General features: G+C 39.7%; 1 protein-coding gene and 1 long non-coding RNA gene across 2 annotated transcripts in view; one reads left to right on the plus strand and one right to left on the minus strand.

Annotated features, from left to right (window-relative positions):
* LOC130455866 (uncharacterized) overlaps positions 1 to 10,869 on the minus strand; it is a 37,004-nt gene extending 26,135 nt beyond the window's left edge. Inside the window, exon 1 of the long non-coding RNA XR_008914066.1 lies at positions 10,495 to 10,869. This is a non-coding gene — a long non-coding RNA (uncharacterized LOC130455866). The remainder of the gene's footprint in view (positions 1 to 10,494) is intronic.
* GK5 (glycerol kinase 5) overlaps positions 1 to 16,153 on the plus strand; it is a 52,030-nt gene extending 35,877 nt beyond the window's left edge. The window contains exons 12-16 of the mRNA XM_056807724.1: positions 6,370 to 6,464; positions 8,811 to 8,914; positions 10,394 to 10,453; positions 11,123 to 11,256; positions 11,572 to 16,153. Of these exons, the coding sequence (XP_056663702.1) occupies positions 6,370 to 6,464; positions 8,811 to 8,914; positions 10,394 to 10,453; positions 11,123 to 11,256; positions 11,572 to 11,720 (542 nt within the window). The 3' untranslated portion in view covers positions 11,721 to 16,153. The remainder of the gene's footprint in view (positions 1 to 6,369; positions 6,465 to 8,810; positions 8,915 to 10,393; positions 10,454 to 11,122; positions 11,257 to 11,571) is intronic.
* The last annotated feature ends 3,051 nt before the right edge of the window (positions 16,154 to 19,204 follow it).

Genomic DNA, 19,204 nt, shown 5'->3' on the forward strand with positions numbered 1-19,204 from the left:
ATAGTGTTCTGGTTCTGCTCACTACACTTTATATCAGTTCATTTAAGTTTTCACAGGTTTTTCTGTAACTATCTTGCTCATCATTTCTTATAGCACAATTGTATTCTATTTTCTACTCTTATTTTATTTTTTTCCATGGTTATATGATTCATGTTGTCTCCCTCCCCTCCTCCCTCCTGGTGTACTGGGATCATCATTCAAAACCTATTATTATTCATTTTTGCAATGGAGTAAGCTTTTAAAACCCAAACCCCAAATCATATACCCATATTAACAAGTGATAAATCATGTTTTCTTCTATAGCACAATAGTATTCTATCACAATTATATGCCAGAACATATTTAGCCATTCTCTGTTTGATGGGCATCCCCTCAATTTCTAATTCTTTGCCACCACAGACAGCTCTGCTATAAATATTTTGTACAGAAAGATCCTTTTCCCTTTTCTCAGATCTCTTTGGAATATAATAGTGGTATTGTTGGGTCAAAGAATATACACAGTTTTATGGCCCTTTGGCATAGTTCCAAATTGTTCTCCAGAATGGTTGGACCAGTTCACAACTTGAGCAGCAGTGCATTAATGTCTCCATTTTTCTACATTTCCTCCATATTTGTCATCTTCCTTTTCCTTCATGTAGCCAATCTGATAGCTGTAAGGTGGAATCTCAGAATTGTTGCAATTTGCATTTCTTGAATAAGTATTGACTTAGATAATTTTTTTTCATGTGACTATTGAGAGCTTTGATTTCTTCTTCTGAAAACTGCCTGTTTTATATTCTTTGACTCTTTATCAATTAGGGAACGGTTCTTATTTTTATAAATTTCCCTTTATATTTGAGAAATGGAACCTTTATCAGAGAAATATGCTGCAAAATTTTTTTCTTAGTTTCCTATTTTTCTTCTAATTTTGATTGTATTCGTTTTGTTTGTGGAAAAGCTTTTAAAAATTCCACGTGATCAAAATTATCTCTTTTACTTCCCATTATCTCCTCCATCTATTTTTGGTCTTAAACTCTTATCCATAGAGTTGACAGGTACATTTTTTCTCTTCCCCTAATTTACTTATAACATCTTTATGTCTAAATTAGTTATCAATTTTGGCATTATCTTGGCATACAGTATAAGATGTTGGTCTATGCCTAGTTTTTTACCAAACTGTTTTCCAGTTTTCTGAGAAATTTTTGTCATATACTGAGTTCTTACCCCAGAAGCTTGGTTCTTTGGGCTTAGCAAACACTAGGTTACTATGGTCATTTACTGTTGTGTATTATGTACCTAATCTATTCCAATGATCCACTGCTTTGTCTCTTAGCCAGTACCAAGTTGTTTGGATGATTACCACTTTGTAATGATTTGAGATCAGATACAGCTAGACCACCTTCACATTTTTTTGTAATTACACTTGATATTCTTAACCTTTTGTGCTTCCAGATGAATTTTGTAATTATTTCACCTAGTTATGTAAAATAATTCCTTGGTAGTTTGATATGGTATTGAATAAGTAAATCAACAGTAGAATCATCACTTTTATTATAGAAGCTTGGTTTGCACTTTAAGTAATTAATATTTTTCCAGTTGCTTAGATCTATATTCACGTGAAAAGTGTTTTGTTATTGTGTGTGTATTATTCTCTGATTTGTCTAGGCAGGTAGACTCCCAAGTATTTTATATTGTCTGTAATGACTTCAAATGGAAATTCTCTGTCTCTTGGTGTACTGAGTTTTGTTGGTGGTATATCAAAATGCAGATGATTTATGTGGGTTTATTATTATATACTTTGCCGAAGTTGTTCATTGTTTAAGGTGGTTTTTCAGTTGATTCTCTGAATATACTTTAATATCCTCTGCAGAGGGTGATGGTTTTGTTTCCTCATTGCCTATTTTTATTCCTTTAATTTCTTTTTCTTGCTTTTTGCTTTAGCTAGTATTCCTAATATAATGAATAATATGTAGTGGTGATAATGGGCATCCCTACTTCCCTTCTGATCTTATTCAGACTTTAAGATTATCCCTGTTATAGATAATGCTTGCTCTTGGTTTTAGATAGATACTACTTATTTTAAGAAAGGTTCCATTGATTACTGTGCTTTCCAATGCTTTTTAATAAGAATGGGTGTTATATTTTGTCAAAGGTTTTTTTCTGCATCTATTGTTAATTATTCCTTAAATGGTTGGTAGAATTCACTTGTAAATCCATGAGGTCCTGGGTATTTTTTTCTTAGGAAGCTCAGTGATGGCTTGTTCAATTTCTTTTTCTAAGATTTGAGTTATTTAAATATTCTATTTCTTCTTCTATTAACATGGACAGTTTATAGGTTGTTAGATTTATTGTTATATAATTGGGTAAAATGGCCCCTTATAAATTGCTTTCATCTTCATTTTTTATACATTTACCCTTTTCATGTTTGATACATGTTTGATAATTTGATTTTCTCCTTATTAAAAAATCAAATTAGCCAATAACTCATATATTTTTTCATAAACCAATTCCTTGTTTTAGTTATTAGTGCAATGGTTTTCTCTTTTATTTCCCCCAACTACTACTTTGGCTTCATCACACAAATTTTAGAATATTGTCTTATTGTTGTCATTCTCTTTAATGAAATTTTTGATTGTTTCTATGATTCCACTTCGATCCAACCATTCTTTTTTTTTCTTTTTTCTTTTTTTTTTAAATATATTTTATTTGATCATTTCCAAGCATTATTCGTTAAAGACATAGATCATTTTCTTTTCCTCCCCCCCCCTCACCCCCCATAGCCGACGCGTAAGTCCACTGGGCATTAGATGTTTTCTTGATTTGAACCCATTGCTTTGTTGATAGTATTTGCATTAGAGTGTTCATTTAGAGTCTATCCTCATCCAACCATTCTTTAGGATTAAGTTATATAGTTTCCAATTAGCTTTTAATCTGTGCTTCCATGGCCCTTTGTTTTTATTACATTATAGTCCCAAAAAGGGTACATTTAATATTTCTGCTTTTCTGTATTTGGCTGTGAGGTTCTTATGCCCCAATACATGGCCAGTTTTTAATGAAGATGCTCTGAATAGCTGAGAAAAGGTATGTTCCTTTCTATTTCCATTCAGTTTTCTCCAGAAGTCAATCATATCAAACTTTTCTAGGGTTCTTTTCATTTCCTTGACTTCTTATTTATTTTATGGTTAAGTTTTTTCTCCACCTCTGAGAGGGGAAAGAAGAGATTTCCTGCTTACTTCCTCCTGTATTTCATTTAACTTTTCCTTTAAGAATTTGGATGCCATGCCGTTTGATGAATATGTGCTTAATATTGATATTACTTCACAAGGTATATTTCCTTTTACTGAGATGTAGTTTCCCTTTTTCTCCCTTTTAATTAGGTCTATTTTTGCTTTCCCTTTGTCTGAGGTCATGACTCCTACTCCTGCCTTTATCACTTCAGCAGAAGCATAATAAATTCTGCTTCAAATCCTTATTTTAACTCTGTATATGTTTCTCTGTTTCAGGTTTGTTTCTTGTAAACAACATATTGTTGTATTCTGGTTTTTCTAATCCATGCTGCTATCTGCTTCTGTTTTATGGGTAACTTCATCCCATTTCTATTCACAAGTATGATTACTACTTGTGCATTTCCCTCTATCCTGTTTTCTTCTATTTATCCTTCTAATTTCTGTCTTGTTCCTTCCTTTAAAGTCTGTTTTGCTTCTAAACACCAGCTTCTTTTATCACATCCTCCCTTTTATCACACTTTTCTTTTATCTCATTCCCCTTCTACTTCCCTATTTGGTTAGATAGATTTCTATTACCAATTGAACATATATATGTTTTTTCCCTTGAGGTACAAGCATTGTCTGACCCACGCCCATCCCACCTCACCCCACCCTGACATTTTACCTGAAAAAGCCCAGTAAAGGTTTTTCCTTATTAGCCTCTTTTACTGAGACAAGTTTCCCCATTCTTCTTCCCTCTTCCCCCAGGGCATCCCTATTTCTCACCTATTAATCCTATACCTTCTTTCTAACTGAGCTAAAGTTCTTAGAAGATACACATATCTTCTCCTGTAAAGAATCATATTGATTCCTTTATAATTTCTCTTTTATGTTTACCTTCTTATGTTTCTCTTGAGTCTTTTATTTGAAAGCCAGATTTTCAATTCTTCTCTGGTCTTTTCTTCAAGAATGCTTCAGAGTTCTCTCTTTCATTAAATATCCACTTTTTGCTCTTGAAATATTATGCTCATTCTTTTGGAGTAGGTTATTTCTGGTTATAATCCCAACTCTTTTGACTTTGGGAACTTTGTATCCTGAGCCCTCTGCTTCTTTAATGTGATAGCTGCTAGATCTTGTCATTATTCTCCTATTTATATTCCATTACTACTGATTTACATTTCTAGTTTCCATCTTGACTCATAAGTTTCTTATAGCTTCCACCACTGACATCTCTGGGATCACTTGGTTCACTTCTAGAAATACACATTTTCTTTCTCTGGGATCTAGTCCAAGGCTACGTGTCTATGTTCCTGTATTTCTTTTCTGTTTTTTAAAGCCCAAATCTTCACATGAAATCCAGGTATAGGAATTAGCCATAAAAAAAATTCATACTAGCTACATATATTGGTTTTAATTTTTAAAATTTAACAAAATGTTTTTCACATTTTCCCATCTTTCCCCACTGCTCCCTTTCATTAGTCCAGAGCTTAACACCCAAAAAATGCCTGCCTAGAATACATGTGAGAACACAAAAGAAATAATTTATCTTCATTCCATATTGCTTGATGTTTTAAAAAGCACATAACGTGATTATTATTTGGGGTTTTGGTTTTAAAAGATTAGTCTTATTACAAAAAAGAATAATATGGAAATGGAATTTGAGTGATATAATATACATAACCCAGTGGAATTGCTTGTCAATGCTGGAAGGGGGAAGGAAGAAGGAAGGGAGGCAACAAGAATCATGTAACCATGGGAAAATTGTTTAAAATAAAAAGTATATAACAAAAACCTACCTGTTACTTTCTAGGCTGCCCTGACTATATATACTTCCTTCTGTTTCATGCATTTCATGCACATGACCTTGTGTCTTAGAGACAATACTAAGTATTGGTTCTAAGGCTGAAGAGCAGTAAGAGATAGGCAATTGGGATGAAGTGGTTTGCCCAGGGTCCCACAGCTAAGAAGTACTTAAATCCAGATTTGAACCCAGGACCTCCCATCTCCAAACCTGGTTCTTTGTCCAGTGAGCCACCTAACTGTCCCATTCTATCCATTTAAAAAAATTGTATTTCATCTTTTTCTATCTGACCTGTACTTAAACACCTTTCTGTGCCACTAGTGTATTAGATTTGTCCTTTCTATTATCCAGGGCCAACAGGGTCATTAGAATCAGTCACTGAACCTCTCTGATTGGAAGGGACTGCGTCTCTCATTGGGGGGGGGGGAGGGAGTCAGCACAGTGGAACAGAGACAGAGTGCTATGTGATGGACAGCAAAACTAGTTTGGCTAAACCATAGAGGGAGTGGATGCATTCGGGAGAATGACAGACAAAAAGGCTGGAAAGGCAGCCAACTTACAGAAATCGTAAAATGCCAAACAGAAAGTTTATATTTGACTCCACAGGCCCTAGCATGTCACTGGAGTTCTCTGAGCAGGGGAGGGATGTAATTGGACCTGGACTTTTGGGAATTCCCCTTGGCAGCTGTTTGGTAGATTGGAGAAGGGAGAAGATAACAGCAGAGAATCATCTTTTATTCTCTCCCTCCTTAAATTAGCTCTATTTACTTATCTTCTTTACTTTAAAAAAAGTTATATCACGCGTGAAAAAGATCATGGATGGTCTGAGATCTGCACTGTTGGAAGGATACCATTAATGACATCACAAGTCCAATTGAGCATAGATTTGGAGCCAATTTACCCGAGGGCTCTTGAGAAAGTATGAGCAGTTACAACCCGAAAATAGTCAGGGCTACAGATCAGGGCTTGATTTATTGATTTGTTGATTATTTAGACTTAAAGTGATGGAGAAAATGCTAATCATGCAAATTAAATTTGAAAGTGTGTTCTGCCACCCCATTTATTTCCATCAGTAGAATGCAAGACTGCATTGAGGGCTGAGGTTGACAAATGAATTGTGCATAGTAGGTGCTTAATAAATATTCCTTGAATTTAACTGGATTAAAAAACCATTAATGCTAGAACAAAGTCCTTAATATTAGAGGCAAAATGTATTCAGAGCCATGCCTAGAGATGCCCACTCCAGGTCTTGAGCAGTCAGGTTACTTTATACGGTTATCATGTGTGTATGTAGTTCTAGTGCCGATCATTTTACAATTTTTTTCTATGTAATGCTATTTTTGCCTGTTTTTCTTCCTCTCCAAAACCCAAAACTTTTTGCAGATCTTTTCACAGAGGCTGATGAGACTGAAAAAATGGCTGAAAGTCTGCAAGATTCTCAAGGAGTTTATTTTGTCCCGTCTTTTAGTGGACTGCAGGTAAAAAAAAAAAATTAGCCAGTGACAGCTTTTCCATACTTAGCTGCCACCTTCTTTGTTGATTCTCCAGATTTAGAAAGGAGGGTAATGCTTAGCCCACTGCGGGGAAATAGAGCCAGTTGAGCTAATAATGGATTCTGAAGTTGAGAAGCCATACCTTAGTCATCAAGAAACTCTCCAGGATTACACAGAAATCCCCTTAGAAAGGTCTTACTGGTCTCCTGTGCTATTGTGTTATTCAACCAACTTGTTGGTTGGCTTTTAATTAAAAGTACAATCAACCTAAATTTTAGATGGACCAAAACGAAACTTTTTTTTTTTCAAGCTGTGACCTATGACTGGTTTGCCAAAGGCATCCATTTCCTTAGCTTTGGGAAAGCACAATGTGTTCCTGAATGGTCTTCCCAGTTCTCTAACCCAGTGGGATCAAACGCTTCAACTGTACCTAACATGTCCCGATTTAGAAAATCACATAATACAATTATATCTATTTCATTGCATTTTTGTTTTGTGAAATACTTCCTAGTTACATTTTAATCTGGCCCAGGTTTGCATGGCCTGTGGGCCATGTGTTAGATGCCTCTGTTATAATCTCTTCCAATTTACTGAGTTTTCTTTGATCGTTCTTGCTAGGTGAACAGCAAAGCCTGTGATTTGTTATTCACCTTATTGATGTAACGACCGCAGGAAAATAGCACCAACGCTGATCAAAAAGGAATATGGTGTGTTTCTTTTCACGTTCCTCGTTCATCAGCTCAGAACAAAGTTTTGTTGGATTAAACGTTGTAATTATGTTCAGCTTTCAAAAACCAGGCTAGGAAAGGAGCCAGTCTTGGAGAAGACACTAATAACATCTTCAATAACTTCTTGAGGAATTGTTATCGAAAAGATTATTTTGTTACAAGATCAGCTCTACTGGCTTGGTTCTTGAGAGTTACATAATCCAACAATACTTTAGTCTGCTGCTCCCCTTCCCCCAAGAAAATATTTACTCATGGACAAAGGTCGAATGCCCTTTGTAAGTGGCCTAACGAGGACAGGCACCGGCTTCTCCTGGCTGCCCGCCGCTTTGCAGAGCTTGGATCCCCAACTCCAGCAGCCACGCGAAGCAAAGCTCACAGCTAGAGAGCATTGCAGTCTGCCAGGTGGCTTCTCTCACTGGCACCTTACAGACTCCGGAGAGTCAGATTCTACAGATTCATTACACTCACCTAACTGAGGAGTGACTGAGGCCGGTGCTCACGCAGCCAGAAAGTGTCCGAGGCCGTATTGGAGCCTTTTTGATTTCAAGTCCCAGGCTCGTCCCTGTTCCATACTAAAATTTGCCAACTTGAGAGACTGCACGCAGCGTGAGAAATCATTATTACTGAGTGCCTTAAAAATATCGAGCTTCCACCCATGTTAGCTATTTAAGAGAAACATAACATTTTACTTCTTAGAGGTTTTTATATATTTAATATCTTCTTCCTCAAATAGCAAAATAAATTATTGTAGAGAAGTAAAGTAGGCATCACTTTGGGGTGCAAATAGAAGAGGCAATTTGGAGCAGCCAGGTGGCACAGGGGATAGAGCCAGGCCTGGGGTCAGGAGGACTTAGATTCAGATGTGGCTTCAGACACTTCCTAGAGGTGTGACCCGGGGCAAGTCACTTCACCCTGTTTGCCCAGCCCTTGCTCTTCTGTCTTTGAATTGTGACTAAAACAGAAAGTAAGAGTTTTTTGAAAGAAGAAGAGACAATTTTACCAATTTAATAGGAAATTATCTGAGGTGTTTTTGTTTCCTGAAGACATTGAGTTTATTTAAATGGATAGATTTTGTTCCATCTCTTGTTATACAGTATAGTTATCCCTTCCACGATCCATGTCCAATTTTTTGGCCTTCCCTTCATGCCAGAGAAGCCATCTGAATTTTTTCTTTTTCTTTTATGGGGTATTTATAGAACCTTATTGTAAATTTTGGGTTAAGTTTGCATTTCTGAGTTTCTAAACTTTTTCAGTGTTGTCTACTGGCCTTTGCATGTTGTTTACAGCTTCCACACAATCCCTATTTAATTTCTTATGCCTGCCTAAGTTATATTGAAACCAAGATGGGGAACGTCATGAGGTGGAAGGCATAACTGACCAAATGACATTTGCTTTGGTGTGATGATTAGGGATCTGGGTCTCCAGCACCTATTGACACTGGACAAAACAGGCAGCTTTTCAGAGTCCCATATCATAATTCCAATTAAAGAGTAATTTTTTTTCTTCTTACAGTAGTTTCTTTGTCATGTGTCATTTTCTCTTTACCATCTGGAATATTCCCCAAATGTTTAAATATTTAAATGTGTGCTTTTTTCTTTTGTAGGCGCCATTAAATGACCCTTGTGCGTGTGCCTCTTTTATGGGTCTAAAGTCTTCCACCAACAGATACCATCTTGTACGAGCCATATTGGAGTCAATAGCTTTCAGGTACTAAATAAACCCTCTTTTAGCTTAAACTTTCCATTTTGAGGAATCTCTGTAATTCTCAACTGGAAATCAAACAGTACATTAGCGGAGTCCTTGTCCCTTGAAAGAGGCAGCATGATGTAGTAGGTAAAGGGCCTGGCCTCGGTCTGGAGAGCCCCAGTTCAAAGGCTGCTTTTGAGCATCCTGCCTGTGTGTTGTAGAGAAGGGGCCAACCTGCACAGGCAGAGTGAGTCCCTGGGCAGGAGCTCCCTAGACCAGTGGTTCTCAACCTTTCTAATGCTGTGACCCTGCAGTACAGTTCCTCATGTTGCAGTGACCCCAAACCAAAAAATTATTTTGGTGGCTACTTCAAAACTGTAATTTTGCTACAGTTATGATTCGGAATGTAAATACCTGATGTGCATTATGTATTCTCATTGCTACAAATTGAGAGGTTGAGAACCGCTGCCCTAGACTGATGTCCAAAAAAGCAAACACACTTCTTCCGTAAATTTATTCACTCATTTCCGCTGAAGAATTCTGCTAGGTTTTCTCTCATCTTATAGTTTTCTTATTTCTGGTTATTAGCAGATAGCATCAATATGAATGAAATTATAACCTAGAGCATTTTTAAATGTTGTTTTTAAATCCCATTACTTACATCAAGGACTGAAGGCTCTAAGCTGGGATTTCTTTTTATGGATTATAGCAGTTTTCATTGCAAAAACTAATGAATAATAGTGTTTAAAATATAATTTTTTAAGAGTTTAAATTTTCAAAAGACTTTCAAGCATTTTTTTTCCTTGTGGATATGTTGCCATAATATAAATATATAAATATAAAACCATGGTCTGATTTTCAAAGTCAAGAGGGAGGCTAAGTGACCCAATGGATGGAGAGCCAGGTCCAGAGGGATTGTCTTGAATTCAAATTTGGCCTCAGACACTTCCTAGCTGTGTGACCCTGGGCAAGTCACTTAACCCCCATTGCCTAGTTCTTACTGCTCTTGTGCCTTGGAACCAATACACAGTATTGACTCCAAGACAGAAGGTCAGGGTTTTTAAAAAAACCGGCCAAGACACTGACCAAGAGATGGTGGGGGATGATGTGAGAGATAACCATCCCCGAGGTCCGGAAGAGCTGAGGTGGAGTGAGGCCTGTGACCCTCCCTGGCCCTGAATCCTGTGGGGTGCTGTTGAGGCTGCCCCAAGAGGGAGATTCCCTAAAGCCAGTGACCTCCGGGCCCAGGTTCTGCCTCGGTGGCTGTTGTTGGAAAAGCTCAGACTCCAGATGTGGAGCCCCTCAGCCAGCCCCGGGGCTACCCCCAGGAACATTTGATTTCTGTTCTCTGGAAGTCTGGCCATTCTGCCAGCGAGGGGGCTGAGACGGCCCCCCTTCTTGCCCGGGGCTTCCCTAGACCTGTGAGACCCCTCCAGGCTTGGAAAGGAACTGCTTGGAAAGGACTGGCCCTGTCTGAAGAGCTCTCTTCTTTTTCAATAGAAATAAACAGTTATACGAGATGATGCAGAAGGAGATTGACATTCCTATTACCAGAATCCGGTAGGTAAACTCTGCTTCCCAAAGGGTAGAACCGCTCTTACCTAGGCCAAAACAGGCCGGAGTTCATCCCAAGTCCCGTCGCAGACCTTCCTGACGATGGACGGGAAGGCGGCTGCCATCATGTTCTAGTCACGTCTTCCGCGTGCACTGGAGGGAGGGCCGCCGGGGTTCAGAGGGCCTCCCCCCAACTCTAGAGTGAAGCCAGCCCAGGCTTGGACGGGTCTGAAATGGTGAAGCGCTTTGGCCCTGCAGCCCTTTGCAGAGGGAGCGCGGAGACAGACGGGACTGCGGGTCTGAGTTTAGAACTAGCAGCCTTTCCGTGCGAGCCTCAGCCGTCTAGCGCGACCCCTGCACAGGGGCAGTTGCGGATTGGGCCTCGCTCCTTCCCCTTCCCCCCCCTCCCGACCGTGCAGGGCTGTCATTGGTCAGACAGAAAAGCCCGGCAGCGACTCCGAGGAGGAGGTCTCGTGGACCACAGCTGCCTCCTCTACTGACAGAGGCGAGGCGGGATGGGAGCCTTTTCTCTCATGTCCCTGAGCAGGGTGGCTTTGGGGAACCTTCCTGAAATCAAGCGGCAGAAACCCCGTGGTGGGGTGGCCCGGCTTTAGAGGAGCGTAAAACGGGGCTTTGGGGCCCCCATTTTACCAGACAGACGTGTGTCTTCCGCAGGGCCGACGGCGGCGTCTGTAAGAACGGCTTCGTCATGCAGATGACGTCTGACCTGATTAACGAGAAGATAGACCGGCCCGTGCAAGTGGACATGTCCTGTTTGGGCGCCGCTTCTCTCGCCGGCCTCGCCGTGGGTAAGTGTGTTCTCCGGAAGGGCTTGGACTTTCCTTGACAGGAGCACCCAGAGCCGGGGCCGGGCGGGGCAGGCCAGCCTCCTGCTCCTGGGCCCCTCCTCAGCGGAGGTTCTAGCCCCAGGCAGGGTGCCTGAGGCCTTGCAGCCACACTGAGCCTCAGGCCTCCCCAGCGCTCTGAGGCAGAGATCCTTGTCCTGTGGAGGTGGGCCTTCTGGTGGCTCACCCCGGTGTCTTCTCCCCTCTGCAGGCTTCGCCTTCCCCCGGGCCCCAGGGAGCATTTACTATCCTCTGAAACTTGACTTTTCTCATTTCTAGGGTTTTGGACAGACAAAGAGGAGTTAAATAAGCTGAGGAAAAGCGAAACCGTCTTTGAGCCACAGAGGAAATGGAAAGAATATGAACCTACTATGGAAAACTGGGTCAAGGCCGTAAAGCGTTCCATGAACTGGTATAACAAGCTATAACACCAGACGGGAGAAGACAACCAAACACTACTGCTTTTTTTGAGGGGGGGGAACAGCTTTTTACTGTCATTTTTATCCAAACCTCAACCTTGCTGGAACAACAGTACCTCGTCGGCACACTTTTCATGGTCCTCCCAAGAAGAGCGCGGCTGCCATTTCCAGTGGTACTTTGACCGCTCCAAAGTCGTTCTGTCTTGGGTCCTCATCTTTTTTTTTAATACTGTAGATCAGTGCCATAACTGAACATTGTGATTTGTTACCAACAATTTCTGGTGAATCATTTAATGTTTCATTCAAAAATTATGTCCTTTTTTTGCCTTGAATTCATTAGATTTATTTATTTACAGTCCATGTACTAAATAAAAGTACTATTTGACCATGCCAAAATATTGTAGCAGTTCTGAAGCAACATTAAGATTTCTTCAATTTCAAGCTACAATTGTTCAACGTTCTGTCCAGATGTGAGCTATTTGTCAATATTTGGTTTTTTTTGATGAAGTTCTTTTATTAATTAGTGAGTCCTCTTTTTCTACCAGCCTTAATTTTTGCTTTCCTGTGACGTAGGAACATTGTTTCATTACAGATTTGCCAACAAACTTTTCACAATTGGTCATTTCTAACATTTGAAAAAATAGTGATTTTTTTTTGATTCATAAAAATGATGATGTTTGCTAAGGAACAATAATTTCTTTCTATTTCCATCAGATTACTTGCTTACTTATTAGACTTGCCTGATTTGCAGGTATAAGTAGGGAAACTTCATTCTCAAAACTTCTGATTGTCATCACAGAATTGATCACAAACATATTTTTGAGAATATTCAGATTACGATGACTATTTCCTGCCTCTTGCTCATGATCTCTTTGAGTATTTTTTGGTCTTACATTCATGTTCTGATACATTTTGTTTAAACATCTCTCAACCCAATGGTTTGTGTATAATATGGAAAAGCCAGAAGGGCTCTTAGTTTTGTTCAAGATGATGCCACATCTGTTTGAGGAACACTTTTTTTTCTTCAACATGTTCTGGTAGTTAGGTCAGATTTCTCAAACTTCTGTTATAGTGTTTCATCCCTGAATGTGTGCCTTCTGATATGTAACCTACCTGTCTGTCCCAGATGAGAGCAAGAACCAAGATGGCAGCAGTGAGCGAGGGTGCCCTCAATACCCATCTCAGCCTTTTCTGAGAACAGAGAAAGGTTATTTTTTTTTTTCTTAATTTTCTGCTAGGTGAAAATTTTGGAGAAGAACTCAGGGGTAGAGCCTAGGCTGTCTCCATGCCTGATCATTTGAGCGCCATTTTAATTTTCTAAATATAATAATTATAATTGATATGCCTACGACTAATATCGGCTCCTCATCCCCATCACCACCACCTTCATTTCCCCTTTTGCTAGGACTTTCCCATTTAAAGCAGTTTTCATGTGTTTGTTTTGCTAGTTATGAGTTTGTTTCCATAGCACTTCTATTTAAAGTAAAAGATAAACATTATTTATTATGCATAAATTAATTTCATGGAAACTGGAGATCTGCCCAAATAATAGTGGCTTATGTTTTTTTTTTTCTATTCACATCCAGAAACAAGTCTTATTTTTGTTCTTTTGGTTCTTCGTGACAGTTTGCTAGAGAGTTGTTCAGATTTTGCTGAAATTTGAAACGTTGACACATTTCTTCTTAGAGGTTATAGTAGAAAAATCCTGAATCATTTCAATCAATTGAGGCCCGTCTTTCCAGCCCTCTTTCTCTCAGATCATTATCCTACAGAAGGTCCTAGTCACTCAAAGAAAAAGAGAACATCTGTTCTTTCAACTATTGTTCCTTTTCTTGATTGTAGAGAAGTCATAGTTTTGATGCAGATTAGGGATATGCTATTGGCAGTGTTTAGGGCAGGTCCAGAACATATTATCTGATTCCTCGCTTTGCTACCCTTAGGAATCAGTGTTTTTGAAAGTTGACTCATCTGCACTCTTACTGAAGATTTACGGATGCCTTCCTGTCTCTGGCAAAGATCACTTTTGACAAATCTCTATTTGTCCTCCATACAACCCCCTATATTGTAAGCTCCTCGAGGGCAGGAATTATGTCCTTTTCCTCTGTATCACCCATAGTGCCTTGCATATTATAGGTGCTTAGTTAATATTGGTCGAAGAATTTTCCTGGTGGAAATTTCATCTCTGGGTTGGACTTTTAACATGTATATTTCCTTTTTTCTTTTATGTACATGAAACTGCTAGTGGAGAGCAAGTGATGTTTGTTACAGTAAATATGCTGGATTGAGAGAGAGAATAGTAAGTTGCTTTATAGACATAAGCAACTGGAATCCTCTTTTTATATTCTTAAAGTCCTTTCGGAGAATCTCATTTTTTATGAGGGAAAATGGTTTATTCCAAGTTTATCTTTTTAAATGACAAAATTCTTCATTAGTATATATCTGCATATGCCTATTTAGATCATTTTTCAGGCTATTTCTAAGGAAAGACAACAGTTTTTCCACAAGTTTTATATTTGGTACAAAAGAATACTAAATGATGGAGCGCTAGGAATGCCAAACATAATTGTGTTTCAAGAAAGGAGTTCTAAGAAAAGGTTCCCCTACATGCCCTGGGAGAAACCTTATTTAATTAAAAGTAGCAAGTGGTAAGATTTCCCTCTCCCCTAGCATAGCAAGAATTTCAGTATTCTTGGTATCACGAAAAGGAAAAAGGAGATACCTTAAGGCAGAGTGATTTTTAAATCATCTCAGACTGAGCCTAGGAGATCTGGGTCTACTCAGTGTCCAAATCCACCTACCAGTCAGGAATAACAATGGATTCTGGGCCCCTTTGGGAATTTTCCTTAATGTCCTCAAAAAGAATTCAAAGCCCCAGGATCCATTCATGAGCCTTCAGGACCACCTTGAGCCCAGAATGGATGCCTCCAGAGTCTCATGCCAGGGGATGTGCAGGAAGGAAGGAGGTCTCTAGAATTGCCCTCACTTTGAGAGTGGGTGGGCACAACAGCATAGCCCACTGGCGGGAGCAAGTGTGCCGGAAGTGTTCTTGCAAGCGGGGAAAGCACCACAGGTACAGAAAGCAGAAAAGGCAAACTCGGCGAAAACCTCCCTTCCAGGCCATGATCCTTTCCTCCTTAATTACACAGCTGGTGTGCTGATTCTAGCTCATCTGTGACTTAGGGGAGAGAAATTACTCTAAATGAACCACATCTTTTAACTTTACCTTTTCCAGGGAGTGACGGAAGAGATCATTCCGGTAGAAGTTTGAAATAATGTCCCTGATCAGGGTGTGACTAGATAACTTCCAAGTGTGGCCTCACATCCTTGGCATGACTGTGTGACCCACTCGGGAAAGGCAGAAAGGGGCCCCTGGACTGTTTTCTGCCTTTTCTAGCATCACGTTGACCCAGGATTAGCCATAGAAAGAGAACACTATCACTGTTTTAAAATGTTTAAGTACTGTATAGAGTTTTTTACACAACCATCAATATTTCTAAAACCTTTTGTTTTGAAGTAATATGACTTGCAATGATTCAAAATATTTTAGTAGAAAATGATTTGAAAATTTCGTATTTATGCAAGGTGGTATAATATAGATTTCAGTTGGAATATATGAACCTGTTCTTTGTCATCCTTCTAGTCTTCTTTCAAAAATCTAGCAGACTCAATATTAGAATAGCTGTCCCTTAACATAAATCTCAGAGGTATATATGTATCTTTGTGGAAATTACTTTTTCTTGGATTTTATATGGGTCCCCATTCACCTCCTCTTCAGCTCCTAAGGACTACCTTAGGGCTAAGAAAGGCAAATAAGTCTTTTATATTCCACAAAATTCCTTTCCTTGTGGCTCAGTTTTTATTTTTTGAAAAGCCAATTTTAATTGTCAGATCTAAGACTAAAACCCTCTGGTGAATATAGGCCCAGGCTAACAAATGCCTTGTCCTGGGCCTGTTCCCATCAACCCACCCTCCAGGTTCATTCGTTTTGGGAAGATCCCTCATCAAATATAACCCCTAGACCTGCTTTTTACACCTCAAACTATTCCCGGTTATCCATGAACATAAAAGTAGAACTGTGAAAATGACTGAGTGGGCTGCAATTTTTGATGGAAAAATGAGCAAAAATTATTATTGAGTCCAAACCCTGCCAAAAGGCAAAGTCATAGACTACATGATCACTAAGGACTTGGTCAGTCTTAATCTATATTCTACATCCTTGCATACAACAACTTACTAAAGAAGAAAGTTCATTGTGAAAAAATATTAATATAATTTATGGGGAAATGAATGTATTGTATTTTTTAATATTTAGAAAAACTAGATAACTGGATGACATTTTGCAATACTAATGATGGTACCAGTTTCATTTTTAAACAATCATCATCTGTAAAAATTGTACTTATGTAAAAACAAAATAAAAATTATTAAGTTGCAATAGTGAAGGGCTAATCTGTTTGCTAATATATGACAAGAGCTCTTTCTTGGCGGTTTTGGGGGAGAAGTCTTCTTAGCATGGAAAGGAGGAGCCTGGGAATGAATCTTGAACTAGAGGCATGAAGGTGCAAGAATATGATACCTTGTAGGACAAGATGACTGTCAGGTCAATCTTCTGTGGGGCTAGGTCCTCAGGGGGCTGGGTTCCTCCTGTCACTAGCTCCAGGATCTTAGTTTCTGGGACCTCAGATGGCTTTGATGGATCTCCAGTTCTCATTTGTCACTTGTATTTTTCCATATTGGAATAAGAATAAATGCAAAAGAGATAAAAGAAACAGACTTCCATGCTTTCACAGACACATGATGGGCAGGTTGGCAAGGAGCTCCACCAATGAGCAATACACACCAGTTCTTGCCTTGCTCATCACCATAAAAGAAGGCAAGGGTCAATCTACACTTGTATCATTTTGTAATTATATAGTCCCAGCTCAAGTTCTTCCTGAGTCACAGTCCTTTGAGCTCTCTAGCCAGTTAGATTTTTCATCACACCAATTATTGCTCTGCAGGTGAATGGAATGTTCAGTGAGTACTAACACCTCTCCTGAGGGCTTGCTGAGCCCTTTTCAAGGGTTCTCATCCACCTTTGATTGGCACTTTTCATCCAACTTCACCTGTGGCTCCAAGAAGGTGTAGCATGCCCATGGGCACATCCCAGTAAAACACTCAGCAGACAGGCTAAACCATGTTGAGAGTAGTCCAACAGTCCTCAAATCCCTCTGTGAAATGGAGGAATATCTTCTCCAGGCATACGAAGACTTCTAGTGGAATAGGCAGATGAGAACATTTTATTCCAGTGGCCAAAAAGGCAGCTGAAGCAGGCACTGTGGAGCACTTAGAGCTTGGTCACACATGGAAGATGCCAAAGTCATCCTCTACACCCCTGGGCAGAGAAAGTCAGGCTGACCACTTTTTGTAGCTCTGACTTGTTTTAACCCAATTCACCCAAAAGTCAAGACTTGGCCCCTTGATGTCACTGATCCTCTCTGAAAATGAAAGTCAATAGAATCTATCACTCATAACCAGAAACTAGCTCCCCCAAATTCCACATGTTGAACTGTCAGCAGCCAAAGAAAATGTGTTCTGTATAACCCACCAAGGAGAGTAAATCTGAACAGGCTCTAAGGTCTAAACCCTACTACATTCTTTCCCATCCCATCCCACCCCTATTAAAAATTTCATCTCAGCAACTCTGTTACAGCCCTTTCTTCCCCAGTCCTTTTCCCAGGGAGACTCAATTTCCTGATAGAAGAAGAAGCAAGAAATTAGGACCAAAAGCTTGCCCACATTCCTTAGAGAGGGGATTCAAGGCCAGAATTATTTCTATATGCTCCCTTAAAAATAGAGTAGGGGGTAGAGTTTTCAAGTTCAAGACAAATTTCTGATCACTATTTCTTTAATGGAGAAATGAATACTCCAAGGTTTATATCCCAGGTTTAATTTCCTTCCCATCAAATACCAGTTCTACAATGAACACATATAGCAATTAGCAAGAAACCTATTGATCTGAGTCAATAGCAAAAAGAAAAAGCAAAAATTACACAGGAGAATGTATACCAGATGATAACAGAGTAGAGGAGCTCTCAGATTGGGAATGAAGTCAGCCCAACCAAGAAAGAGTCCTAGATCTTGCCCAAGAGGAAGTTCCCTGAAGTCTCTAGAGTAACAAACAGGAGACTCTGTGGAGACCTACCTGCTCTTCTTATGTCAGCTTTTTCCCAGGGTCTTAGCAACCTGACATGGGATGGCACCATCCATCTTCTCTCTCCAAGTTGGAAGTCATAAAGAGTAGACCCAAAAGAACCTAAAGAGACCTGAAGCCCTGGAACTCCACTATCTCCCTGCTCTCACCAATTCCACCTTACCCATCATGCAGAACATTGATCTTCACCAATGAGGAGATAATCCCATACAACAGGCTGTGGGACTTTAATTATTGGAATAAATTGAAAAAAAAAACTACAGAAGGGCACTAGAATTAAGAGGGATTGGGAGAGGTCTCCTATAGAAAGTAGGATTTTAGTTGAAATTTGAAGGAAGCTAGGAAGTGGAGATGAGGGGAGCAGGCATTCCAGGAATGGAGAGACAGTCAAATGAAAATTCTCAGAATCAGGTAATGATGTATCACATGCAAGGAACAATAAATAGACCAGAGTCACTTGATCAAAGAGGGCAGGGAGGGTGTAATGCATAAGAAGGCTAGAAAAGTAGGGAGAGGGATTCAAGGGCTTGGAAGCCAAACATGGGATCTTGAAAATGACAGGGAACCATTAGAGTTTAGAGAAAGGAGGTGACATGATCAGACCTGTGCTGTAAGAAGGCCACTTTGACAGCTGAGTGGAGGATGTATTTGGAATGGGAAGAGACTTGCGATAGAGAAGACAACCAGGAGAAGATTTTGATAGTTTATGTGTGAATGATGAGGGCTTGCAGCAGAGTGGTGGCAGTGTCAGAGGAGAGAAGGGAGAGTATACCTGAGATGCTGGAAAGCTAAAATCTATTGATTAATCTTGGCAGTAGACTGGATATGGGTAGGGTAGTAAGAGAGTGACGAGTTATGTATGATATTGAGGTTGTTAGAATGGATGACTGGGAGGGTGATCCTATAGGATATCCAATTTAAAACATCTAATAGACAGTTGGAGTTGTGAGATCCTAGGTCCAAAGAAAGGTTAGGACTGGATAAAAAGTTTTAAGAATCATCAGGATAGAGATAATAACTGAATCCATGGGAAATGAGATCACCGAGTGAAATAGGAGAGAGGAAGAAGAGAAGAGGGTCCCGGACAGAACCCTTTGACTAGTGGGCATTACCTAGATGGAGATCTAGCAAAGGAAACTGAGAAAGAATGATCAGACAGGTAAGGGGAAAAAACCATACAAGAAAACGTGTTGCAAAAACCTACAGAATCAGGGAGAATCAGGGAGAATGACAGGATCAAAGGCTGCAGAAATTGAGTAATTAACAGATTGTTAGTAATTTTGGAGAGAGCAGTTTCAGA

Source organism: Monodelphis domestica, chromosome 8 (assembly GCF_027887165.1).
Source record: "Monodelphis domestica isolate mMonDom1 chromosome 8, mMonDom1.pri, whole genome shotgun sequence".
NCBI classification, from domain to species: domain Eukaryota; kingdom Metazoa; phylum Chordata; class Mammalia; order Didelphimorphia; family Didelphidae; genus Monodelphis; species Monodelphis domestica.